The sequence below is a fragment of the Giraffa tippelskirchi genome, chromosome 5 (genome assembly GCF_054371585.1).
Source record: "Giraffa tippelskirchi isolate mGirTip1 chromosome 5, T2T-mGirTip1v1.2.pri, whole genome shotgun sequence".
Lineage (NCBI taxonomy): Eukaryota > Metazoa > Chordata > Mammalia > Artiodactyla > Giraffidae > Giraffa > Giraffa tippelskirchi.
Genome location: NC_137279.1, coordinates 193,403,011 through 193,423,052, shown reverse-complemented (window position 1 = coordinate 193,423,052; position 20,042 = coordinate 193,403,011). Strand labels below are relative to the sequence as shown.

Genomic DNA, 20,042 nt, shown 5'->3' with positions numbered 1-20,042 from the left:
CACCCTGACCCGTGTTCGTGGGAAAAGAGAGAAAAACGCTAACAGGTGAACCGGCCCGGCCTAAGATGGCTGCCTCGGTCTCCGTGGCAACCAGGGCTGGATTCCCGCAGGAATTTTCCCAGCGTTTATGGGCTGGGAAATCGGGTGGTTCTCTAACAACTCTAACTTTTACACCCCAATGGCTCTCGCAGCCAGTGAGTCACGGGGACTGGACTCTGAGTCACTTCCAGCAGCCACCTGCCACCGTGACGGCCCCGCAGTTCCTGGAGACGGAGTCGGGCCGCCTCTGGGCGCAGGGAGGTGGTGGCTGGGCCTTGCAGGACATTATGTTTTTGGCTCCAGTTGGTGGAAATGTTCTCCACGTGTTTCCCTGTGTTTACAGAGCTGAGGGCACGGAATGCAGCCCGCGGTGCGGAAGTTGGCCTGCCGGGGCCTGGCCCGGTCAGCACACCCGCCGCGGTGCCAGGTCGGACGCGGGCCGCAGGGAGGCCCCATGCAGCTGGGGAGGGCGTGTCACAGAGCAGGGCCCCGAGCTCGGGCCACGTCCCACAGAGCCCGGGGTCCTGAGGGCCAGGGGGGCTTGGTGGTCAAGGGTCAGAGGGCGCCGCTGACTCCAGGGCTCCCCTCGAGCTCCGGCCCCCGCTGTGCGGCGGTTCTGCTGCCCGCCGGTCGGGGCTGGGGCGGCCCGGCCACCCGGGCTCGGGAGCCAGCTTCACTTCTTGGCCCGGAAGGCCTGGCGGAGGCAGGCTCGCCGCCACTGCACGTCCCGGTCCAGCGGCTCCCTCCGGCCGGCCACCTGGGGACGAGCAGGAGCTCAGGAGGGCGGGCGGGCCCCGTGGCTGAGCACCGTGACCGGAAGGACTGGGAGGCCGTGGTCCCCAGTTCCCGAGGGGGGGTGTGCCTGCAGAGAAACTCCAGGCAGAAGGGCAGACACGCCAGCAGCCAACGGGGTGCTCGGTCCTACCTCTGATCAGGGTCACTACCACTGTGTCCTTGGGACCAAGGCGACCGCCCACCCCAGTGGTTGGACCCCTTCCACTCAGCCACGACGAGAACAAAGTGCTCCTCAGCTGGTGAACTGAGCCCACGTGGCCTGGAGGGACACTACTCAGGGGTAACAGGCTTCCGGGTCTCAGGTTCCTCGTCTGGGAAATGGGGGTTTTGACCAGGCAGCTCCCTGGTGTCTGAGAGCTCAGAGCCCATGGGGCAGCCCCGACCAGCACATGTGTGTCTGTGTGTATGCATGTGTGTACATCCACATGTGTGTGCGCATGCAGGTGTGTGCTTGGGGGGGGGGCAGAGTTACCCGCTCAAGGCTTTGTGCCCACCGCATCCCCCCCCACACTGCTGACCCATCCCCGACTCTGGAGCCACCATGGTGCAGTGTGCCAGGCGTGTCTGGACACTTCACACCCAGCGACCTCTGACTGCGGGACTGTCCCCACCCCTCTTGATGGGAGACGATGGTAGCATGGAGAGGGTGGTGACCTGCCTCCGCCCCTCAGTGAGTGTGGGGTGACAGGAGGACAGAGTGGGAGCCCCAGCATGGCCTGGAGGACCTCAGGCTGAGGCCAGGTGGGCACAGGCCCCCCTCTTCCCTGTGCACCCCTGCCAGCTCACCTGCCCCTCCAGCACCTTCGCCTGCCGCTGGTGGGCCCTCTCTTGGGATGCTGGGGCCTGTGCAGCCTGTGGTCGGGCCCCGTGCAGGCGCTCGGTCTCTGTGGCCTGGGGTCGCTGGTGCCAGGCGGCCAGCTCCTGGAGTCACTAGGCGTGGGCCTGCTCCAGCTCCACCATCTGGACCTGGGGGAAACCCCAGGCACCTCACTGTCCACCCTGGGCTGCGCAGAGTCCCAGGTCGTCCAGGTGGCCCCGCTTCCCTCTGGGGGGGGTCCAGGCCCCCTCCTGGACCGGCAGGTGGGCTGGGGGTTTTGTACACACATTCGACCTCTGGGCCTTGTCTGGGCTGGAATCTCACCCACAGGCCTCCAAAGTGAGCCTTGCTTATTTTAATGGTGTCCTCCTCTCCACTTGGCTGGACTGTGGGTCCCACAGGCATCACGAGCTGAGGCTTGCCCCACCCCTACTTGCCAATGCCCTGTCTGGTGACAGGGGGTGTGTCAGTGGGGGAAGCGCAGGCACACCCAATACACATGGAACAGCCCCCGGACCTGCCTGCAGGCCTACCTGACCCTGTGTCTCCCACACTGCCCCCTCTTCTGGCCCATGCACTGGCTTAAAGGTCCTTGATTGTCCCCCCAACTCCTGCGGAGCCCATGGAACCCTGAGGCTGAGGCGTCTCCCTGGCAGAGCCCCTCGCTGTCTGGGACTTTGTCTCTCCGCTGTTCTGTACCGGAGAGGCCCAGCCTGTCTGTCCCATCTGTGTGTGAGCTCACACATGTGGGACAGACCCAGCTTCTGGGACCCACACCCACCTAGACACTCCAGCCCCCGGGCCCTCTGTGCCCACAGTCTGCCTGCCTGGGAACTGCCCTGCTTGCGCACAGCCTTTCCTGGCCCCACCCCTGCCCTGCCCCGCAGAGGGGCACGGAAGAGCTGGGGTAGATGCTCAGTCATGAAGGGACGTACATTCTTTGGGGGAAGGTTTAGGGGTTCCTTTTGCCCCCTTTGGGGATGGTCCCTTTGGACAAAGCAGTTGACATTCAGGGCAGACCTGGCCTGGCCGTCAGCCACCGGGGCAGGACGGGAACCTGGGCCCCGACCAGGACCCGCCTCCACTACCCCGGCTCTGGGCCAGGTGGGGCAGTGGTCAGGGGCCACCCAGCTGGTCCCTGCTTCTGAGCTCCCTCGACCTGCCCCCTGCCCTAAGGCTGGACAGGTCTGGCCTCTGGGGGCCCTGGGACAAGGCAGGCTGGTCTGGAGGGCAGAGGGCTGGGGGCCGTGCTACAGCAGCGAAGGGTCCTTTCTTCTTCAGGACTGAGGGAAGCCAAGGGTCCCCCTCCACTGCAAAAGGAAGTCCTGTTTCTTTAAAAATCCAGTTACACTCCTGGATGCGCAAGTTAAAAAGAGGAGAGAAAAGTGAAATCCAAAATAAATAAACGGCTGCATCCGGGTTTCCCCTCCTGAGACACCAGTAAAGGGTTTATGGGCTTCGGGCCCCTCACAGCTGACCTCCTGGAACTCATTAGCTGCTCCTCCCCTCCCCCCCGGGCTCCAGGGCTGCTGCCCGGGCTGGTGCCATCTGGGCCCCCTGGCCCCCCCAGACCGCCCACCCTGAGCGGCCACGGAGCCCTCGACTTCCCCAGCTCAGCACCGGGTCCTGCTGACTGGGCCCGGCTGGCCAACCCTCCTCTGCAGGAAGGCAAGTGGCCTTGTGTGGACAAGCTGGCCGCTGGCTTTCAGCGACAGTCCTGATCTGCTGGCCCCTAAGCCTCCGTCCCAACCCCAATTCTGTCCCCAGGGTCCCCGCCTCCCACTGCCGCCCCACTGACCCGTCCCTCCAGAATGCCCTCCTGTCCCTGAGCCCACCTCAGCTGGACAGTGTGCCCCGGGTGATCGGGGATGGCCCAGAACGTGTGTCCATGCACGCTTGAGGACACACGAGCGGGGTAGATGTCCTCCTGGAGGCTCCAGGCCCAGCAGCCCCCTGCGGGTGGGGCCTCGCTGTCCTCCTTGGGGCTCGAGGGCCAGTCTGCTCCTGAGCCCACCCTCCTGGTCATCACCAGCGGGGGGCCGCAGGCAGTCATTAGCCCCTGTGGGGACCCCCCATCCCTGGTTCTGCTCACCAACACCCTATCCTGCCCTGCTGTGGTGGCGGCCTCTGCCTCTCCTCCTGCCCTGAGCCAGCCTTCCTCACTTCGTGGTCCTGTCCACACAGCCCCCACCCCATCTTTGTCCTTCCAAGTCTGAGAGCCCCAGGCACGGTCAGCTTCTCACTCATCCCAGTGGCCACAACTACGTGCTGATACGGCCAAGCCTGGCCTCTGTGTGCCCGGGCCCTTCTGCCCTTGGCCCAGGATACCCAGACAAGTCCCACCCCAGCGTGGAAGCGGTCTGTGCAGGACTCTGGGGGGCAAGCGACCCCTGACAAGCTCAGGAATCCACCGGGCCCGCGGGGGTCCCGCAAAGTCCAGGGGTTGAGCCATGTAACACTGAACCCTGTGCCCCGCTGAGAGGCCCTGGCTGGACACCATCACCTGGACCTTCACGAGGGACAAACCCTCCCTTCTCCGCCCAGGGCCAGCACAGCGACATGAGGGGCAGCGGCTGCACCTGGTCATCTCTGCCCATACTGCCAGGCATCAGGGCGGCAGGACACACCCCTCCAGGGGACTCGGTTCCAGGGGTGGGTGGTGGCATGCCAGGGCCACACTAGCGCTCTCGCCGCGGGAACCTTGTGGGATGGGGGTTGATTGCCATGACTGCAGAGCTTCCCGGGGACAGCAAAGGTGGGGCTGGAGTAACACTGCGGAGGGGCGGGGAGGTCCACCGGGGACCTGCCAGCCCCCGGCTGAGGCTGAGCTTGGCGGCAGGCGGACAGGCTCGGGGCAGGCGTAGCCCCCACTGGCAGGTTGAGACAGAAAAGCCCATCCAAGCCTGTGCCTCCCCCGACCCAGCCCCTACACGCCTCATTCCCTGTCTCCCCACCCCGACCTCTCCGGAGACCACCCCCTCCACTCCCTGCTTCCCGGGGCCGCGCCCGGCGCGCCGCGAGCTCCCCCTGCAGGCGGGCTGCCCGGGGCGCAGCGCGGCCACCCCTCCCGCAGGACGCGCCTCTCCGTGCCGCGCGCCGCGCGCTCCCTGCGCCCCCCGGCCAAGCGCCTGGACCGAGCGCAGTCGGCGCATGGACCAGGCGCTCCGGCCTGAGGCTGGGCCCCTGGCCCTGCTCATGATCCTCCCTGAAGCTGCGTGTCCACTGTCCACCTTCCGTCCTCGTCGGGGCGCCCGCAGTGGAGCAGCCAACCTCAGGACCCCGACTCTGCGCGCTCCTCCCGCCCCTCCCGCCTGGGTTTCCCCCGCTGTCCCCTGGGGGCTGGATGCCTGACGCCGGCCCCCAGCATCTCCTTGGATGTCCCTTCACACCGAGGGACTAATTCCGAAGGAAGGCAGGACCATGCCCCCTGGGGCCCCTCCCCTGCCGCAGGGGCTCCCGAGTGCCCTCAGGCTTCCGGCCCCTGCGCTCCAGACTGGAGAGTGGCTCCTCCAGAGCCCCCCACCCCAAGCCCTGTCTGTGCCCCCAGCTCCATCCAGGCCCAGCCGCAGCGACCAGCTACTCCTGGGGGAGGCAGAATCAGGCTGTCCTGGGTGCACAGCCCAGGTGTGCTCCAGAGGACCCAGTGGCACCGGGCGTCTGCCTGGACCACATGCAGGGGCCGGGGTGTAAAGAAGCAAGAACGGGTCGAGTACAGTGGGCACCCCTCAGGCAGTTTGGTGCCACTTCGGGTGGGGAGAGTTCTAGAAGCAGGCCTTGTTGGCCTGGTGTGGGCAAGGCACTTCCCCACTGAGGTCAGAGTGGCCTTGGAAGACATGCCTGTCGTCCTTGCCCCGCTCCCAGCCCTTGGAATAAAGACCCCGATAGTCCTTGAAAGCTCGCAGGGCCTGTGTGGCTCGGCCCTGTGCCCACCACGTGCAGCCCACTTCCTTGGGGCTTGCCGCGTGCTCCTGGGACACCGGGGCTTCCTCCTCGGCCCAAGCCTGGTGCTGCCCTCTGCCTTCCTAACCTGGCAGCCCAGGGCCACGAGCTCCCCGCTCCCCACCCCCCGCCCTGTGTCCAGGGCTGGAGCCAGCGCAGTGGGCCCAGGCCTCTGGGAACGCATGGTGTCCTATTGGGGGTGGCTGAGCGGGAAGGCCAAGGTGAGGGGCCGAGGGAGGCAAACTGGGCTCCCTGAGATAGTTCACAGGGAGCCCGCGGCGGCTCAGGCTGGGAGGGGGTGGCAAATGGACTTTAGAGCAGAGAGAAAGAGGAGACGCAGCCCCAGGAGGATCAGCGAGCTGGCGCAGGTCGGGAGGGACAGGTGGGCCCTTTGTGCGGGATGCTCCAGAGGCCGGGGAATCACAGGCCCCAAAGGACCCTCTGGACGGGACCAGGTTGCTGGTGATCTCTGTGTGTGAGGCAGCGGAGGTTGGGGTGCTGAAGGTCTGGGGACAGGAGGGGGACAGCCCTTCCAGAAACCTGGCTGGGGGAGGGGAGATGGGACAGCGGCGAGGGGAGGGGTGTGGGTTGCGGGGGGCACAGAGCCAGAGAGGGGCCTGAGGGCAGGGACCCCCATGACCCATGGACCAGAGCCAGAGAGGGGCCTGAAGGCAGGGACCCCCACGACCCAGCAGGCTCAGCCCTCAGGTTACAGGTTCTCAGGCAGCAGATTCGTGGTTCACAAGGGGCCGGGTAACTAAGGGGCTCTTACAGCCTTTCCCGGTCAGTTTTCACTGAATGTGGGAAGAGGATGGGCTCAGGGGAGGGCAGGGCAGTGACTGGGGTCCCCTCCTAGGCTGGGTGAGGAAGGGGCAGGCGGGGTGACCCTTCATGGATTTTTTTGGGGTCTGACAATTTAGGACTTTAACTAAAGGAAGGAGTGCAACGCTTGTACCTAAAATTGAAGTTTCACCGTTCTTTGTAATTTTGGAAATGACAATTTTCTGTTTGTATACATTTTCCAGTAGAAAAGCAGAAGTTTCCCTCAAATATGGCTTAACCATTTCACGGTCTTTTAAGGAGGCCCAGGCACTCCTGTGGAGCATTATGCTGCTCTTGTGCTGACGCGGCTTGTACAGGATTCAGTAACTGGAATGACTGCAGTGCTAACGGCACGGGCACCCTTCATGAACGTCACCCTGTGTCCCAGAGTCGGTCTCCTCCTTGGGTTGCTTTGGTTCTGAGCCCTGATCCTGAGACAGGTGGGGGCTGGCCTAGGCAGCCTCACCAGCCCGCAGTGCTCAGAGTGGGGTGCAGCTGCAGGCAGGCACGCCGCCCAGCCCTCCTGCCCAGGCTTTGACGGCTGGCTCCGGTAGCTCCTGGGTTTGAGGAAGGGGCTGGGGCTCCTTGGGCACCCTTGGACTACCTCCCAGCCTTGGTTTCCCTTCTGTGGCCCAGTGTGATATGATCTCATGGGGTTCCTGTCAGGACCAAGGGAAGGATGGCAGAACTGTGGGCACCCCCTTGTATGAGGGCTGCCGGAACATGAGGGTCATAGAGACGGAAACACCTCAGGCACCAGCATTGCAGGCGGGGGTAACGCTTGTCACCTGGCCTGTGGCACAGGAGCAGAGCCTGCTGCCACCCCCAGCCCGTCCCCTGAGCTCTTGGACCCAGGTCCTCAACCTTCTCATCCACTGGTGACATGGATCGGTCTGTTCATTGGTTGGCCAGCGTCCGGTGTGAGTGGCCATGGGCGGCAGGTACAGCTGCCTGGGCCTGCCCTCTGGGAGCCCGGAGCCCTCTGGCCAGTCCTGGGACAGAACCATCACTGGGAAGTGCTCACGTGTGAGGGACCAGAGCCCTTCTCTTTACACAGTGGGCCTCAGCAGCCCGGACAGGAGGCCAGGTCCGTTGTGGGTTACTGGCAGCTGGAAGCTTCCAGAGTCTGCACTGCTTGCCTCTTTGTCCACCCTCACGCCAACCTCTGCTGCCTTGACCACACTACTGTTACAGTCAATTTTCTTATTCTCTTTCAAAATCCCTTGGAAAATCTCAAACATCTATTCTCTGTAAACTGCTATCAACTTGTCCAGTTTCCCTCCAAATGTACCACAAACAAGTAGACAAAACTGAACCAACAAACCAACAACCAAAATCAACAACCAAGAGAGCAGGCGCATGAGCAAAGGGCTATCTGGAAGCCGATCGAAAGCTCATAATTGCCCAGAGCCAGCTCTCTCTCCAGTAAGATGAGACACAGTGACAAGAAGAGACACAAGCTTTAATTATTCTCCCATTAATAAATAACCTTTGAACGAAAGAAGAAATAAAGACAGAAACTCCTAGAAAATTGGTTAAAAAAAAAAGGGAGGGGGGAAGAATTCATATTGAAAACCATGATGAAGGAAAATGTGCTAATATTGAATATTTTTACTATTGAAAGAATAAGCCCAAACAGAAATACATCACTTACGTAGTCAAAGAAATCAGAAATGTTACAACAACAATAAGAGGATGTTATTAGGGATAAAAATGGAAATGAATGAACTAGACAAAAAGGAGAAAAGAGATAAAAGTTAATTCTTTGAAAAGGCCAATAAAACAGATGAACTGTTGGCAAGTTAAAGAGAAACAAATAAAAATCTCTTAACATCAGGGACAGAAACAGATGTAACTACAGATATAAGTGAAATCTAACTACCAGTCCGCCCTAAAGGAAATCAACTCTGAATAGTCATTGGAAGGACTAATGCTGAAGTTAAAGCTCCAATACTTTGGCTACCTGATACGAAGAACTGACTCATTGGAAAAGACCGTGATGCTGAGGAAGATTGAAGGCAGGAGGAGAAGGGGACGACAGAGGATGAGATGGTTGGATGGCATCACCGACTCAATGGACATGAGTTTGAGCAAACTCCGGGAGATGGTGATGGACGGGGAAGCCTGTAGTGTTGCAGTCCATGGGGTCGCAGAGAGTCAGACACGACTTAGTGAATGAACAACAACAACAACACATGTACATAAAATGGTTAAATATGAGAGTGACTCCCTGGTGGTGCATTAAAAAATAGGAGATGAGTGACTTCCAAATGTCAAAAACTGACCCCAGAAGAGATGGAAAACTGAAACAGAGAAACAGACCAACGGGGGAAAAGTTGGGAGAGGGAATTCAAATGGTTATTTACCATGACAGGAGCGGCAGGGAGCTTGCAGTTAAGTTCAACGCAACCTTTCAAGAAAGCTTAACTCTGAGGCTGTTAAGACTCTTCCAGGTGATAGAAAAAGATGGAAAGCTCATCAATTCATTTTATGAAAATAAAATACATGTAACACATTAAAAAACTCGGGTAAGTATGGCACCCTAAAGGAACACAGACATTCTTGATCAAACGTTAGGAATCCACTCCAGCCACAGCACAGGCCCGCGCCTCCAGCCCAGGAGGCCGAGCCGCTCCCCGATTTGCTTCTAGAACCTGGATGGAAGCCTGATTCAGGCCCTGGAGGCAAGCTCTCTGTGGAAGAGTGGAGGGTGTGGAGGGCGTGTGGCGAGCTGGTGGACGTGGCACGCCTGGGTGCCAGGAGGCTGCTGTGAGCCCTCTGAGCCATTGAGGCCGTGACCTGGCTCTGGGCCGAGGACAACCTTGGGCGGCCTCTCCCAGTGGGCGGGCGCCAGGCCCCCCGCCGCGCCTCCCGCTGGCTGGGCCACCAGCTGCCTATGGGCCCCCCGGGGGCCTGTGTTCGCGCGTGTCCTAACCTCGGGTCTCGGTTCTGCGTTGTTGATCTATTGAATTCCCAGGGTAGCCCTGGAAACGGCAGGGGGCAGGGGGGTGGTTTGCTCTCAAACAAGAATCTTACTGTTTGCATAGCACAGCCTACCATTTAATTAGAAAAATATGTTTTTAATTAACTTTCTCTTGACAAACACATTGGCTTATGTGAAACAGGGGAAAAATCCAGCCCGTGAAAGTGAAAGATGTTGTGTAAAGGCAGGCCTCACTCTAGCTCATGCTGGCAGCCTGGCCACCTGGCCTGGATGTGGTGTGGGCAGCGGGCTGTGTGGCCGTGAGTCCTGAGTGCCTGGCCAGCGGGAAACACTGCAGCTCAGGTTCCCTGGGAGTGGGGAGCACTGGGGGCCTCTGCTGACTTAGGGGCGCCTGAAACCCCTCCTCGGCGCCCACCGCAATGGCCCACAGGTCACAGAAACTGGGAAACTTTCCTCAGAGCTGGAGACAGGCACTTTGAGGGTTCCCGAAAGATGGAGAGCAGATGGAGCCAACTGGCCTAAAAATAGGAGAATCGATAATTGCCAGGATTCTTAGAAAAATTGGACATAATATGGATAGATTTTAGCACACACGCTCTGCTAAACACTTGACCAAGCAGAAAAATGAATGTGGGCAGAGAGATGTAAACAACATCCTGAAGATGTTGGCAGCACCCAAGTGGAACCCATGTGGGAACCCATGTGGGGACCCATGTGGGGACCCATGTGGAAACCCATGTGGGGACCCCATGTGGGGATCCATGTGGAAACCCCATGTGGGGACCCTATGTGGGAACCCCTTATAGGGACCTCGGACCTCAGGCAGGAGGGGTGCAGGGGATGGGGGTTGGCCCTCAGGGACCAAGGTCATAGGGGTTGAGTCACCAGGAGGGTCCCCAGCTGTGCCAGAGGTCAGGCCTCACTCTCCCTATTCCTGGAAAAGAAAAGTTCTGGGGGACTCAGTGATGCCTCCGGTGCCAATCCCCCACATCTCCTCATTTCCCCACATTTCCCTAAATGTCCCCACATCTCCTCACATCTCCTCACATCTCCTCACATCTCCCCACATCTCCCCACATCTCCCCACATCTCCCCACATCTCCCCACATCTCCTCACATCTCCCCACATCTCCTCACATCTCCCCACATCTCCCCACATCTCCCCACATCTCCCCACATCTCCCCACATCTCCCCACATCTCCCCACATCTCCCCACATCTCCCCACATCTCCCCACATCTCCCCACATCTCCCCACATCTCCCCACATCTCCTCACATCTCCCCACATCACCCCACATCTCCTCACATCTCCTCACATCTCCCCACATCTCCCCACATCTCCCCACATCTCCCCACATCTCCCCACATCTCCCCACATCTCCCCACATCTCCCCACATCTCCCCACATCTCCCCACATCTCCCCACATCTCCTCACATCTCCCCACATCACCCCACATCTCCTCACATCTCCCCACATCTCCCCACATCTCCTCACATCTCCTCACATCTCCTCACATCTCCCCACATCTCCCCACATCTCCTCACATCTCCTCACATCTCCACACATCTCCTCACATCTCCCCACATCTCCCCACATCTCCCCACATCTCCTCACATCTCCTCACATCTCCCCACATCTCCCCACATCTCCTCACATCTCCTCACATCTCCACACATCTCCCCACATCTCCCCACATCTCCCCACATCTCCCCACATCTCCCCACATCTCCTCACATCTCCCCACATCTCCCCACATCTCCCCACATCTCCCCACATCTCCTCACATCTCCTCACATCTCCTCACATCTCCCCACATCTCCCCACATCTCCTCACATCTCCCCACATCTCCCCACATCTCCCCACATCTCCCCACATCTCCCCACATCTCCCCACATCTCCTCACATCTCCCCACATCTCCCCACATCTCCTCACATCTCCCCACATCTCCCCACATCTCCCCACATCTCCCCACATCTCCCCACATCTCCCCACATCTCCCCACATCTCCCCACATCTCCTCACATCTCCCCACATCTCCCCACATCTCCCCACATCTCCCCACATCTCCTCACATCTCCCCACATCTCCCCACATCTCCTCACATCTCCCCACATCTCCCCACATCTCCCCACATCTCCCCACATCTCCTCACATCTCCCCACATCTCCCCACATCTCCCCACATCTCCCCACATCTCCCCACATCTCCCCACATCTCCCCACATCTCCCCACATCTCCTCACATCTCCCCACATCTCCTCACATCTCCTCACATCTCCCCCACATCTCCTCACATCTCCCCACATCTCCCCACATCTCCTCACATCTCCCCACATCTCCCCACATCTCCCCACATCTCCCCACATCTCCTCACATCTCCCCACATCTCCCCACATCTCCTCACATCTCCACACATCTCCCCACATCTCCTCACATCTCCACACATCTCCCCACATCTCCCCACATCTCCCCACATCTCCTCACATCTCCCCACATCTCCTCACATCTCCTCACATCTCCCCCACATCTCCTCACATCTCCCCACATCTCCCCACATCTCCTCACATCTCCCCACATCTCCCCACATCTCCCCACATCTCCCCACATCTCCTCACATCTCCCCACATCTCCCCACATCTCCTCACATCTCCCCACATCTCCTCACATCTCCTCACATCTCCCCCACATCTCCTCACATCTCCTCACATCTCCCCACATCTCCTCACATCTCCTCACATCTCCCCACATCTCCCCACATCTCCCCACATCTCCCCACATCTCCTCACATCTCCCCACATCTCCACACATCTCCTCACATCTCCCCACATCTCCCCACATCTCCTCACATCTCCTCACATCTCCCCACATCTCCTCACATCTCCTCACATCTCCTCACATCTCCTCACATCTCCCCACATCTCCTCACATCTCCCCACATCTCCTCACATCTCCTCACATCTCCTCACATCTCCTCACATCTCCCCACATCTCCTCACATCTCCTCACATCTCCCCACATCTCCTCACATCTCCTCACATCTCCTCACATCTCCTCACATCTCCCCACATCTCCTCACATCTCCCACACATCTCCCCACATCTCCCCACATCTCCCCACATCTCCCCACATCTCCCCACATCTCCCCACATCTCCCCACATCTCCCCACATCTCCCCACATCTCCTCACATCTCCTCACATCTCCTCACATCTCCCACATCTCCCACATCTCCCCACATCTCCCCACATCTCCCCACATCTCCCCACATCTCCCCACATCTCCCCACATCTCCCCACATCTCCTCACATCTCCTCACATCTCCCCACATCTCCCCACATCTCCTCACATCTCCCCACATCTCCTCACATCTCCCCACATCTCCTCACATCTCCTCACATCTCCTCACATCTCCCCACATCTCCTCACATCTCCCCACATCTCCTCACATCTCCCCACATCTCCTCACATCTCCTCACATCTCCCCACATCTCCTCACATCTCCCCACATCTCCCCACATCTCCTCACATCTCCTCACATCTCCTCACATCTCCCCACATCTCCTCACATCTCCTCACATCTCCTCACATCTCCCACACATCTCCCCACATCTCCCCACATCTCCCCACATCTCCCCACATCTCCCCACATCTCCCCACATCTCCCCACATCTCCCCACATCTCCTCACATCTCCCCACATCTCCTCACATCTCCACACATCTCCCCACATCTCCACACATCTCCCCACATCTCCTCACATCTCCTCACATCTCCTCACATCTCCCCACATCTCCCCACATCTCCCCACATCTCCTCACATCTCCTCACATCTCCCCACATCTCCTCACATCTCCACACATCTCCCCACATCTCCACACATCTCCCCACATCTCCTCACATCTCCTCACATCTCCTCACATCTCCTCACATCTCCCACACATCTCCCAACGTCTCCTCACATCTCCTCACATCTCCTCTCATCTCCTCACATCTCCTCACATCTCCACACATCTCCCCACATCTCCACACATCTCCCCACATCTCCACACATCTCCCCACATCTCCCCACATCTCCACACATCTCCTCACATCTCCCCACATCTCCCCACATCTCCTCACATCTCCTCACATCTCCCCACATCTCCACACATCTCCCCACATCTCCACACATCTCCCCACATCTCCACACATCTCCTCATGTCTCCACACATCTCCCCACATCTCCACACATCTTCCCACGACTATCTACCCTTCCCATGGTCCCTATATCTCTATACGGCTCCGCACATCTCCCCACAGCTCCCCACATCTCCCCATGGCTCCCCATGGTTCCCCATACCTCCCCACGACTCCCATGGCCTCCCACATCTCCCCACATCTCTGAACATCTCACCGTGGCTCCCCCACACCTCCCCATGGCTCTCCCACATCTCCCCACGGCCCCCCACGGCTCCCCTTGGAATCATACTATCTGCCTTTCCTTTGAGCCTGAAATTTCTGGGCAGAGACACATGAAACCCCTGATGGATTCCTCTGTACACCAGCTTCGAAGAAGACCAGACCCCCTTCTTGAAAGAAGGAAAAAGAATTAGCAAGTGAGTTGCCATCAACTATGTTTCAAGAGAGCAGCCAGTCCCCAGAGTCTCACCTGAGGGTCTCCAACCGAAAAGTGACAAATGCAAATCGTGTCAGAAAAAGGTAACTGACTTTCTCAAGAAGGCGAGACCAGGGCTGGAGCCAGAGAGTGAACCATCCTCAGTGAAAACATGAGGGCTTGCCCAGGGCTGCGGGGAGGCAGGGAGAGCAGCCAGGGTGGCTGAGCTCTCTGAGACCCTGAGTCTCCAAGCATGGTGGGAGCCGTGACAGGAAGTTCAAGTTCAGCAAGGAGGGTGGGGCCCAGAGCGCAGGGCGGGCTGAAGCGAGGTTTCAGTGGGAACCATCCAGAGCAGAGCAGGCTCTGTAAGCCCAAGGGTACAGGTGTAGACCCTCTGCAGCTTGGAGGCACAGGGTCCAGCCAAGGGGTCCCTGAGCTCAGGAGATGCATACATTCTCTTCACACTTAACACTGAACAGCCGGGAAAGTGCTTCAGTTACAGCACTGCCCTCCCCCAGAAGTGACCAGGAAGGGGAGGAGGTGTGATGCCAGCGTGCAGATGCTGGAGGGAAGGTGGGGGGGGGGGAACACACACAAATGATCCCCCAGTAAAAGGACAGAAAGGGAGCGTTACAGCAGGGAGTGTCCTGTCAGCGATGGAAGAAAAGCAGAGTGCAGTTAGCACACAACTTTAAATTCTTCAAGAGAAGGGAATCCCAGAACATTGACCTGCCTCCTGAGAAATCTGTATGGAGATCAAGAAGCAACAGTTAGAACCGGACATGGAACAACAGTCTGGTTCCAAATTGGGAAAGGAGTATGTCAGGGTTGTATATTGTCACCCTGCTTGTTGAACTTATATGCAGAGTACATCATGCGAAATGCCGGGCTGCATGATGCACAAGCTGGAATCAAGATTGCTAGGAGAAATATCAATAAACTCAGATATGCAGATGACACCAGACTTATGGCAGAGAGTGAAGAAGAACTAAAGAGCCTCTTGATGAAAGTGAAAGAGAAGACTGAAAAAGTTGACTTAAAACTCAATATTCAAAAACGAAGATTGGGGCATCTGGTCCCATCACTTCATGGCAAATAGATGGGGAAACAATGGAAACAGTGAAAGACTATTTTTGGAGGCTCCAAAATCGCTGCAGATGGTGACTGCAGCCATGAAATTAAAAGACGCTTGCTCCTTGAAGAAAAGCTCTGACCAATCTAGACAGCTTATTAAAAAGCAGAGACATTACTTTGCCAGCAAAGGCCCATCTAGTCAAGGCTATGGTTTTTCCAGTAGTCATGTATGGATGTGAAAGTTGGACTATAAAGAAAGCTGAGTGCAGAAGAATTGATGCTTTTGAACTGTGGTGTTGGAGAAGACTCGTCAGGGTCCCTTGGACTGCAAGGAGATCCAACCAGTCCATCCTAAAGGAGATCAGTCCTGGATGTTCACTGGAAGGACTGATGTTGAAGCTGAAACTCCAATACTTGGGTCACTGGATGTGAAGAGCAGACTTATTGGAAAAGACCCTGATGCTGGGAAAGATTGAGGATGAGAGGAGAAGGGGACGACAGAGGATGAGATGGTTGGATGGCATCACCGACTCGATGAACATGAGTCTGAGTAAACTCCAGGAGTTGTGATGGACAGAGAGGCCTGGTGTGCTGCAGTCATGGGGTCGCAAAGAGTTGGACACGACTGAGCGACTGAACTGAACTGAAGGGAGGCTGTCAAAGTGATGACCAAATATACACAGAGTCAAGTGCAGAGTCCAAGGTCAGGGTGGTGAGGGTGGGGTGGGACTGCCAGCCCCGAGCAGAGTAGAATTCAAGGCAGATAGTGTGGAACATGGCACAGAGGCCTCCAGTTCACATTAGACAGAGCGTGTCACAGAAATCAGAAATTAAAGACTGTTACAAATAAAAGGAGACACTTCCTCCCAATAATCGTAGTGGGAAAATTCAACACATGATTCTCATCTCTGATGAACTCAGGAGATAGAATGCGAGTGGAGTATGTGAAAGGTGCCCTTGTGAGGTTAATTTAATAGAGACATATCGAAAATTGTAACCTGCAAACAGGAAACTGCTTTTAAATGTGCATGGAAGAGACACATGTAAACAGGTGTGTGAAACGGAACACGGCCTGGGCCCCTCCCCTGCTCTTTCAAACATCACCCCCACTGCCTGGGCACCTCACAAGCTCCCAGCTGGGACCTGGTCCCACGGCAGTAAACCTGACCCCGCACACTCGGAGAGTGCCAAGGCTGGCCAGTGTCACCCCTCCCTGCCCTGAAAGCACAGATCTGGGTGGCCGCAGTCTGTCCTGACCCTGCCCCTTGCTTGCTGTGCCGTGGGGGCCAAGTTGCTCCCTGCTCAGAACTCAGTTTCCACAATCTGTAAAGTAAGGGCTGGACCATCTCAAAGATGCTCTGCCCAAGTCAACCCTGAGGAGCTCCGCGGGGCCCAGTGTGCCTGGGGGCCGTGTGCTTCAGCCAGCTCAGCAGCCTCTGACCACGGGCACCGGAAACCTCCTCCTCCTCAGCAGCCCTCTCGGCCTCCCCGGCCCCCCACTGCCCTGGGGTGTGGGTGCTCCCCACCTGCAGCCTCGGGAGTGCCTCCGCCTGTAGGGCCCACTCGGCCTGTGCACTGCTCGGCTTACCCTCTGCCTGGCACCAGCCTGGGGGGCAAGCGGGCCGCTCGCCTGGCTCCCGAGTCCAGCTGGTGGAGAGGCCTCCATCTGATCGTCCCCTGCTCTACTTGTCCTGCCTGGAAGCTCAAGGTCCCTAGGGAAGACGATCCTTCCCCACCCAGCCTTCTCCCCTTCTGGCTTTGCCCCTGGAAGCCCCTCCCTCGGACGCTGTGCCAGGCCCCGGCCTGACTCCTGAGCAGACCCAGTGGGGGGAGGGTACAGAAATGAGGCGGGGTGACCAGCAGGGCAGGGGGCCTGTCTCTGAGTGGGTGATGCAGGGCAGGGACCTAGCGGGGGAAGGGCCACGTGACTGCAGAGGAGCTGGGTGCCATGTTGGGGAGGCCCTGGAGGTCTCTGGACTAGACTCTCTTGTGATGCGGAAGCACGGCTGAGAAAGACCGCCGGCTGCCAGGTGCAGGATGCCCTCGGCGGGTGTGTACTCTGGGGGCCCAAGCCTGGCGTTTCCCAGGATGACCCTCGCCATGGTGCCCAGGGCAGGGTGGGGGCAGGAGCTCCCCTTCTCCGCCGTGGCCAGCACCCTCTGCAGCTGCCCCACGCGGCTCTGGGCCCAGGCGCGCTCACTCTCGGCCTTGCCCCGCTGGGAGCTCAGGCCCCCAGCCTGGAAGCACCAGACGTCCTGGGGGAAACCAAGGTCGGGGGCAGCCAGTGGTGGGCGGACAGTCTACATGGTCAGGTGGCGGCTGGTGGTGGGGCAGCTCACGGCTGCTCGGGGCAGGGCTCGTGGGGGTCCCCGGGGCAGTAGGGTGGGGCTTGGTCCCTGGAGTGCGGGTCCCTGGAGCACCCCGGGGTGACCTGGCCAGCCCCTGGGATGGGTCCTTGGAGGACGGGCCCTGCTGCCGGCCGAGCAGAGGCAGCCCGGACTTGGGGGAAGCTGGGCTTCCAGTGGCTCAAGTGTTCAGTGGTGTTTCTCCCACGGGGTCCTGCCAGGGTCTCAGCAGAGCCAGGATGGACAGACAGAAGGACCATGGACCAAGTGAGCGGCTCCTCCCCGTCCCCCTCGGCCCCTGGGGCGTGTGCTCCCCGCTCTCCTTACCCCTCCAGCTGGGCATCCCTCAGCTTCTGCGTCAAGGCCCTCAGAGCATCCCTCACGGAGGCCCCGGCCCCCTCTGCCCTGCGGTCGGTCTCCAGGGCTAGGCGAGCGGACCGGCCCTCTGAGCCTGAGGACGGACGTGACCGCTGGGCCGCGGTGGGGGCGCGGTGGGGGGGCAGTGGGGGCGCGGTGGGGGCGCGGAGACAGACGCACAGGCCCCCTGCCCCCTCACGCTGCTGGCCTCACTCTCGGGGAGCGTGGGGGGAGCCCTGCAGGGGCTGGGGCGCCCTGGGTGGGTGACAGGGCGGGCAAGGAGGGCACTGACCTATGGTGGGGGGGCCGGGCGGCTCAGGAGAGGCTGCGGGGCTCTGTCCGCAGGGCCCCAGGCCGGGACGGAGCGTGGACCACAGCTGGTCCCGCTGGCCCTCCGCCTCCTGCCTGGCGCCCTTGGCCCGGGCCAGCTCCTGCTCGAGGCCGCGGGCCCGGCAGCAGTCCCCGTCCAGGCAAGCCTGGAGGCTGTCAGCCGCGCCGTTGGCCTGCTGCAGCTTCCGGACAACACCGCGCAGTTCCGCCCGGAGGGCCCGCTTGGACCCCCGGCTCTCGCAGAGCTGCCGCTCCAGCTGCTTCTCCCAGGTCTCGGCCCGGGCCTCCACCTCCGCCAGCGTCCGCCGCAGCCTCCAGACCTGTGGGACAGGTGTGGGGGCTCCAGACCCGCCAAGACTCCCCAGGCGTCTCGGCCTCACCCCCTCCTTGGGGTGTCACAGCCAGGGGACCCTGGACTTGCCTCCCAGCGCATGTCTGGCAGCCGGAACCCCTGAGCTCAGGTTGGGGGGAGCACCCCAGGACCACCGAGCAGGTCCGGGCAGGAAGCAGAGAGCCTGGCTGCAGCCACGGCACCCTGGCCAGACAGGGCGATGGCCAAAGGCTGCCCGCTCCTGGGCCTGCGTGGGGCCAGCCCCAGGCCAGTCTGCCATGGCTCACCGGCTGTCGTCCTGAGTGCAGGGCCCCCACCATGGGCTTCCAAAGGGGTAACCAGGGGACAAGAGGAAGGCTGTCCCATCAGTGCACGCAGGCCAGTGGCCAGCCCACCCCTCCTCCTGCCCCCCCAAGCCCCCTGCCCCCGACCAGGACCCGTCCCCATGGACCTCCCGCTGGGCCCCCAGCCTCTCCCTCCTCTCAGTGGTGCAGTCTCGGGGCAGACAGGCCCTCCCTGACCCAACCTCTGCAGCGTCCGCCCTGTCCCTCCCAATTCGGACACCCTGTCTGCTGCTGCAGGCCCTGCCCGCAGCCTGACCCGTGCCCCAGCCCCCAGGGTGGCCCCTCCGCATTCGGGTGAGGGGCTTCTGAATACTTGTGAGTGAACGGGGAATAAATGCAGCCGCCCCTGCCCCTCGGGAGGTGCCCACGCCGGGGAGGAGGCAGCCAGGCCCCCGCTCATGGTCCCGCTCCGGCCAGATGGAAGCCCTGGGTGCTGGGCGCCCACCTCCCTCTGTGAGTCCTCGTGGGCTGCCTCCGCCTCGGCCACCAGCCTCTGCAGCGCCAGGGCCCCCTGCCGGCTCGGGTCCTGGGCGCCCCAGGTCTGCAGCCACATCAGCTCCCGGCTCTTTCTCTGGTTCTCTGCCTCCAGTGTCGTCACCTGGACGTGGAAGGGCCACGGTGACGGCGCTGCCTGGGCCTCTGCGCCAGGAGGGGCTGGGGTGGTTGGTGGGCTGTGCTGACCCCCGACCCCATTCACATGTTCTGGGGAGAGGCCCCCTTCTCGGGCAGCAGACGGAATGCGGGGAGGCTGAGTCACGCCCAGCTCAGGGCTGCGGTCTGTTCCGCGGCCGTGGGAGAGCAAGCCCTAGGAGCTGACCCCTTCAGCCACTCCCCAGCCTCTGCTGGCACCTCCTGTCTTGGGGTCAGGACCCTCAGGAGCCCAGAGCCGTGAACAGTGCCTGGTGCACAGGCCACGTGAGCAAGGAATGTGCCCGTCCCTGTCCCTGCAGCGGGCATTTCACCAACCGCCGTGTCTGTAGAAGGCTGAAAAAAGTGGGTGTGTGCGCTGGGCAGGCCTCCCACACGAGGGGGGCTCTAGGACCCCCTGGGGTGAGCCTGAGACCAAAGCAGTCGCGTCAGTGGCCGCGCCCTCAGAAGCCAAGGCTGGCGGAGGAAGCGGTGCCCATCTGTTCACTCTGAGCTCGGAGGCAGCGTGATGGGAGGAGCCCAGGCCACCTGGGGGCATGGGCGCCGCCTGGCTGAACCCCCACAGCCAACATCAGGCACCGGGTGCCAGAGAAGGCGCGTCGGGGGAGCCCTGCTGTCTGTCTCTCCATGCGGCTGGGTCTCCTCGGTGTGGTACTTGCAG

At 60.1% G+C, this 20,042-nt stretch overlaps 1 protein-coding gene across 1 annotated transcript in view; it reads right to left on the bottom strand.

Annotated features, from left to right (window-relative positions):
• Positions 1–712: 712 nt before the first annotated feature.
• Positions 713–20,042, bottom strand: part of CROCC2 (ciliary rootlet coiled-coil, rootletin family member 2) — a 56,068-nt gene continuing 36,738 nt past the window's right edge. The window contains 10 exon segments of the mRNA XM_081487031.1: positions 713–796; positions 1,621–1,800; positions 3,450–3,669; positions 5,097–5,227; positions 5,857–6,134; positions 16,468–16,632; positions 17,044–17,326; positions 17,755–17,936; positions 18,021–18,378; positions 19,179–19,331. Coding sequence (XP_081343157.1) covers positions 713–796; positions 1,621–1,800; positions 3,450–3,669; positions 5,097–5,227; positions 5,857–6,134; positions 16,468–16,632; positions 17,044–17,326; positions 17,755–17,936; positions 18,021–18,378; positions 19,179–19,331 — 2,034 coding nt within the window.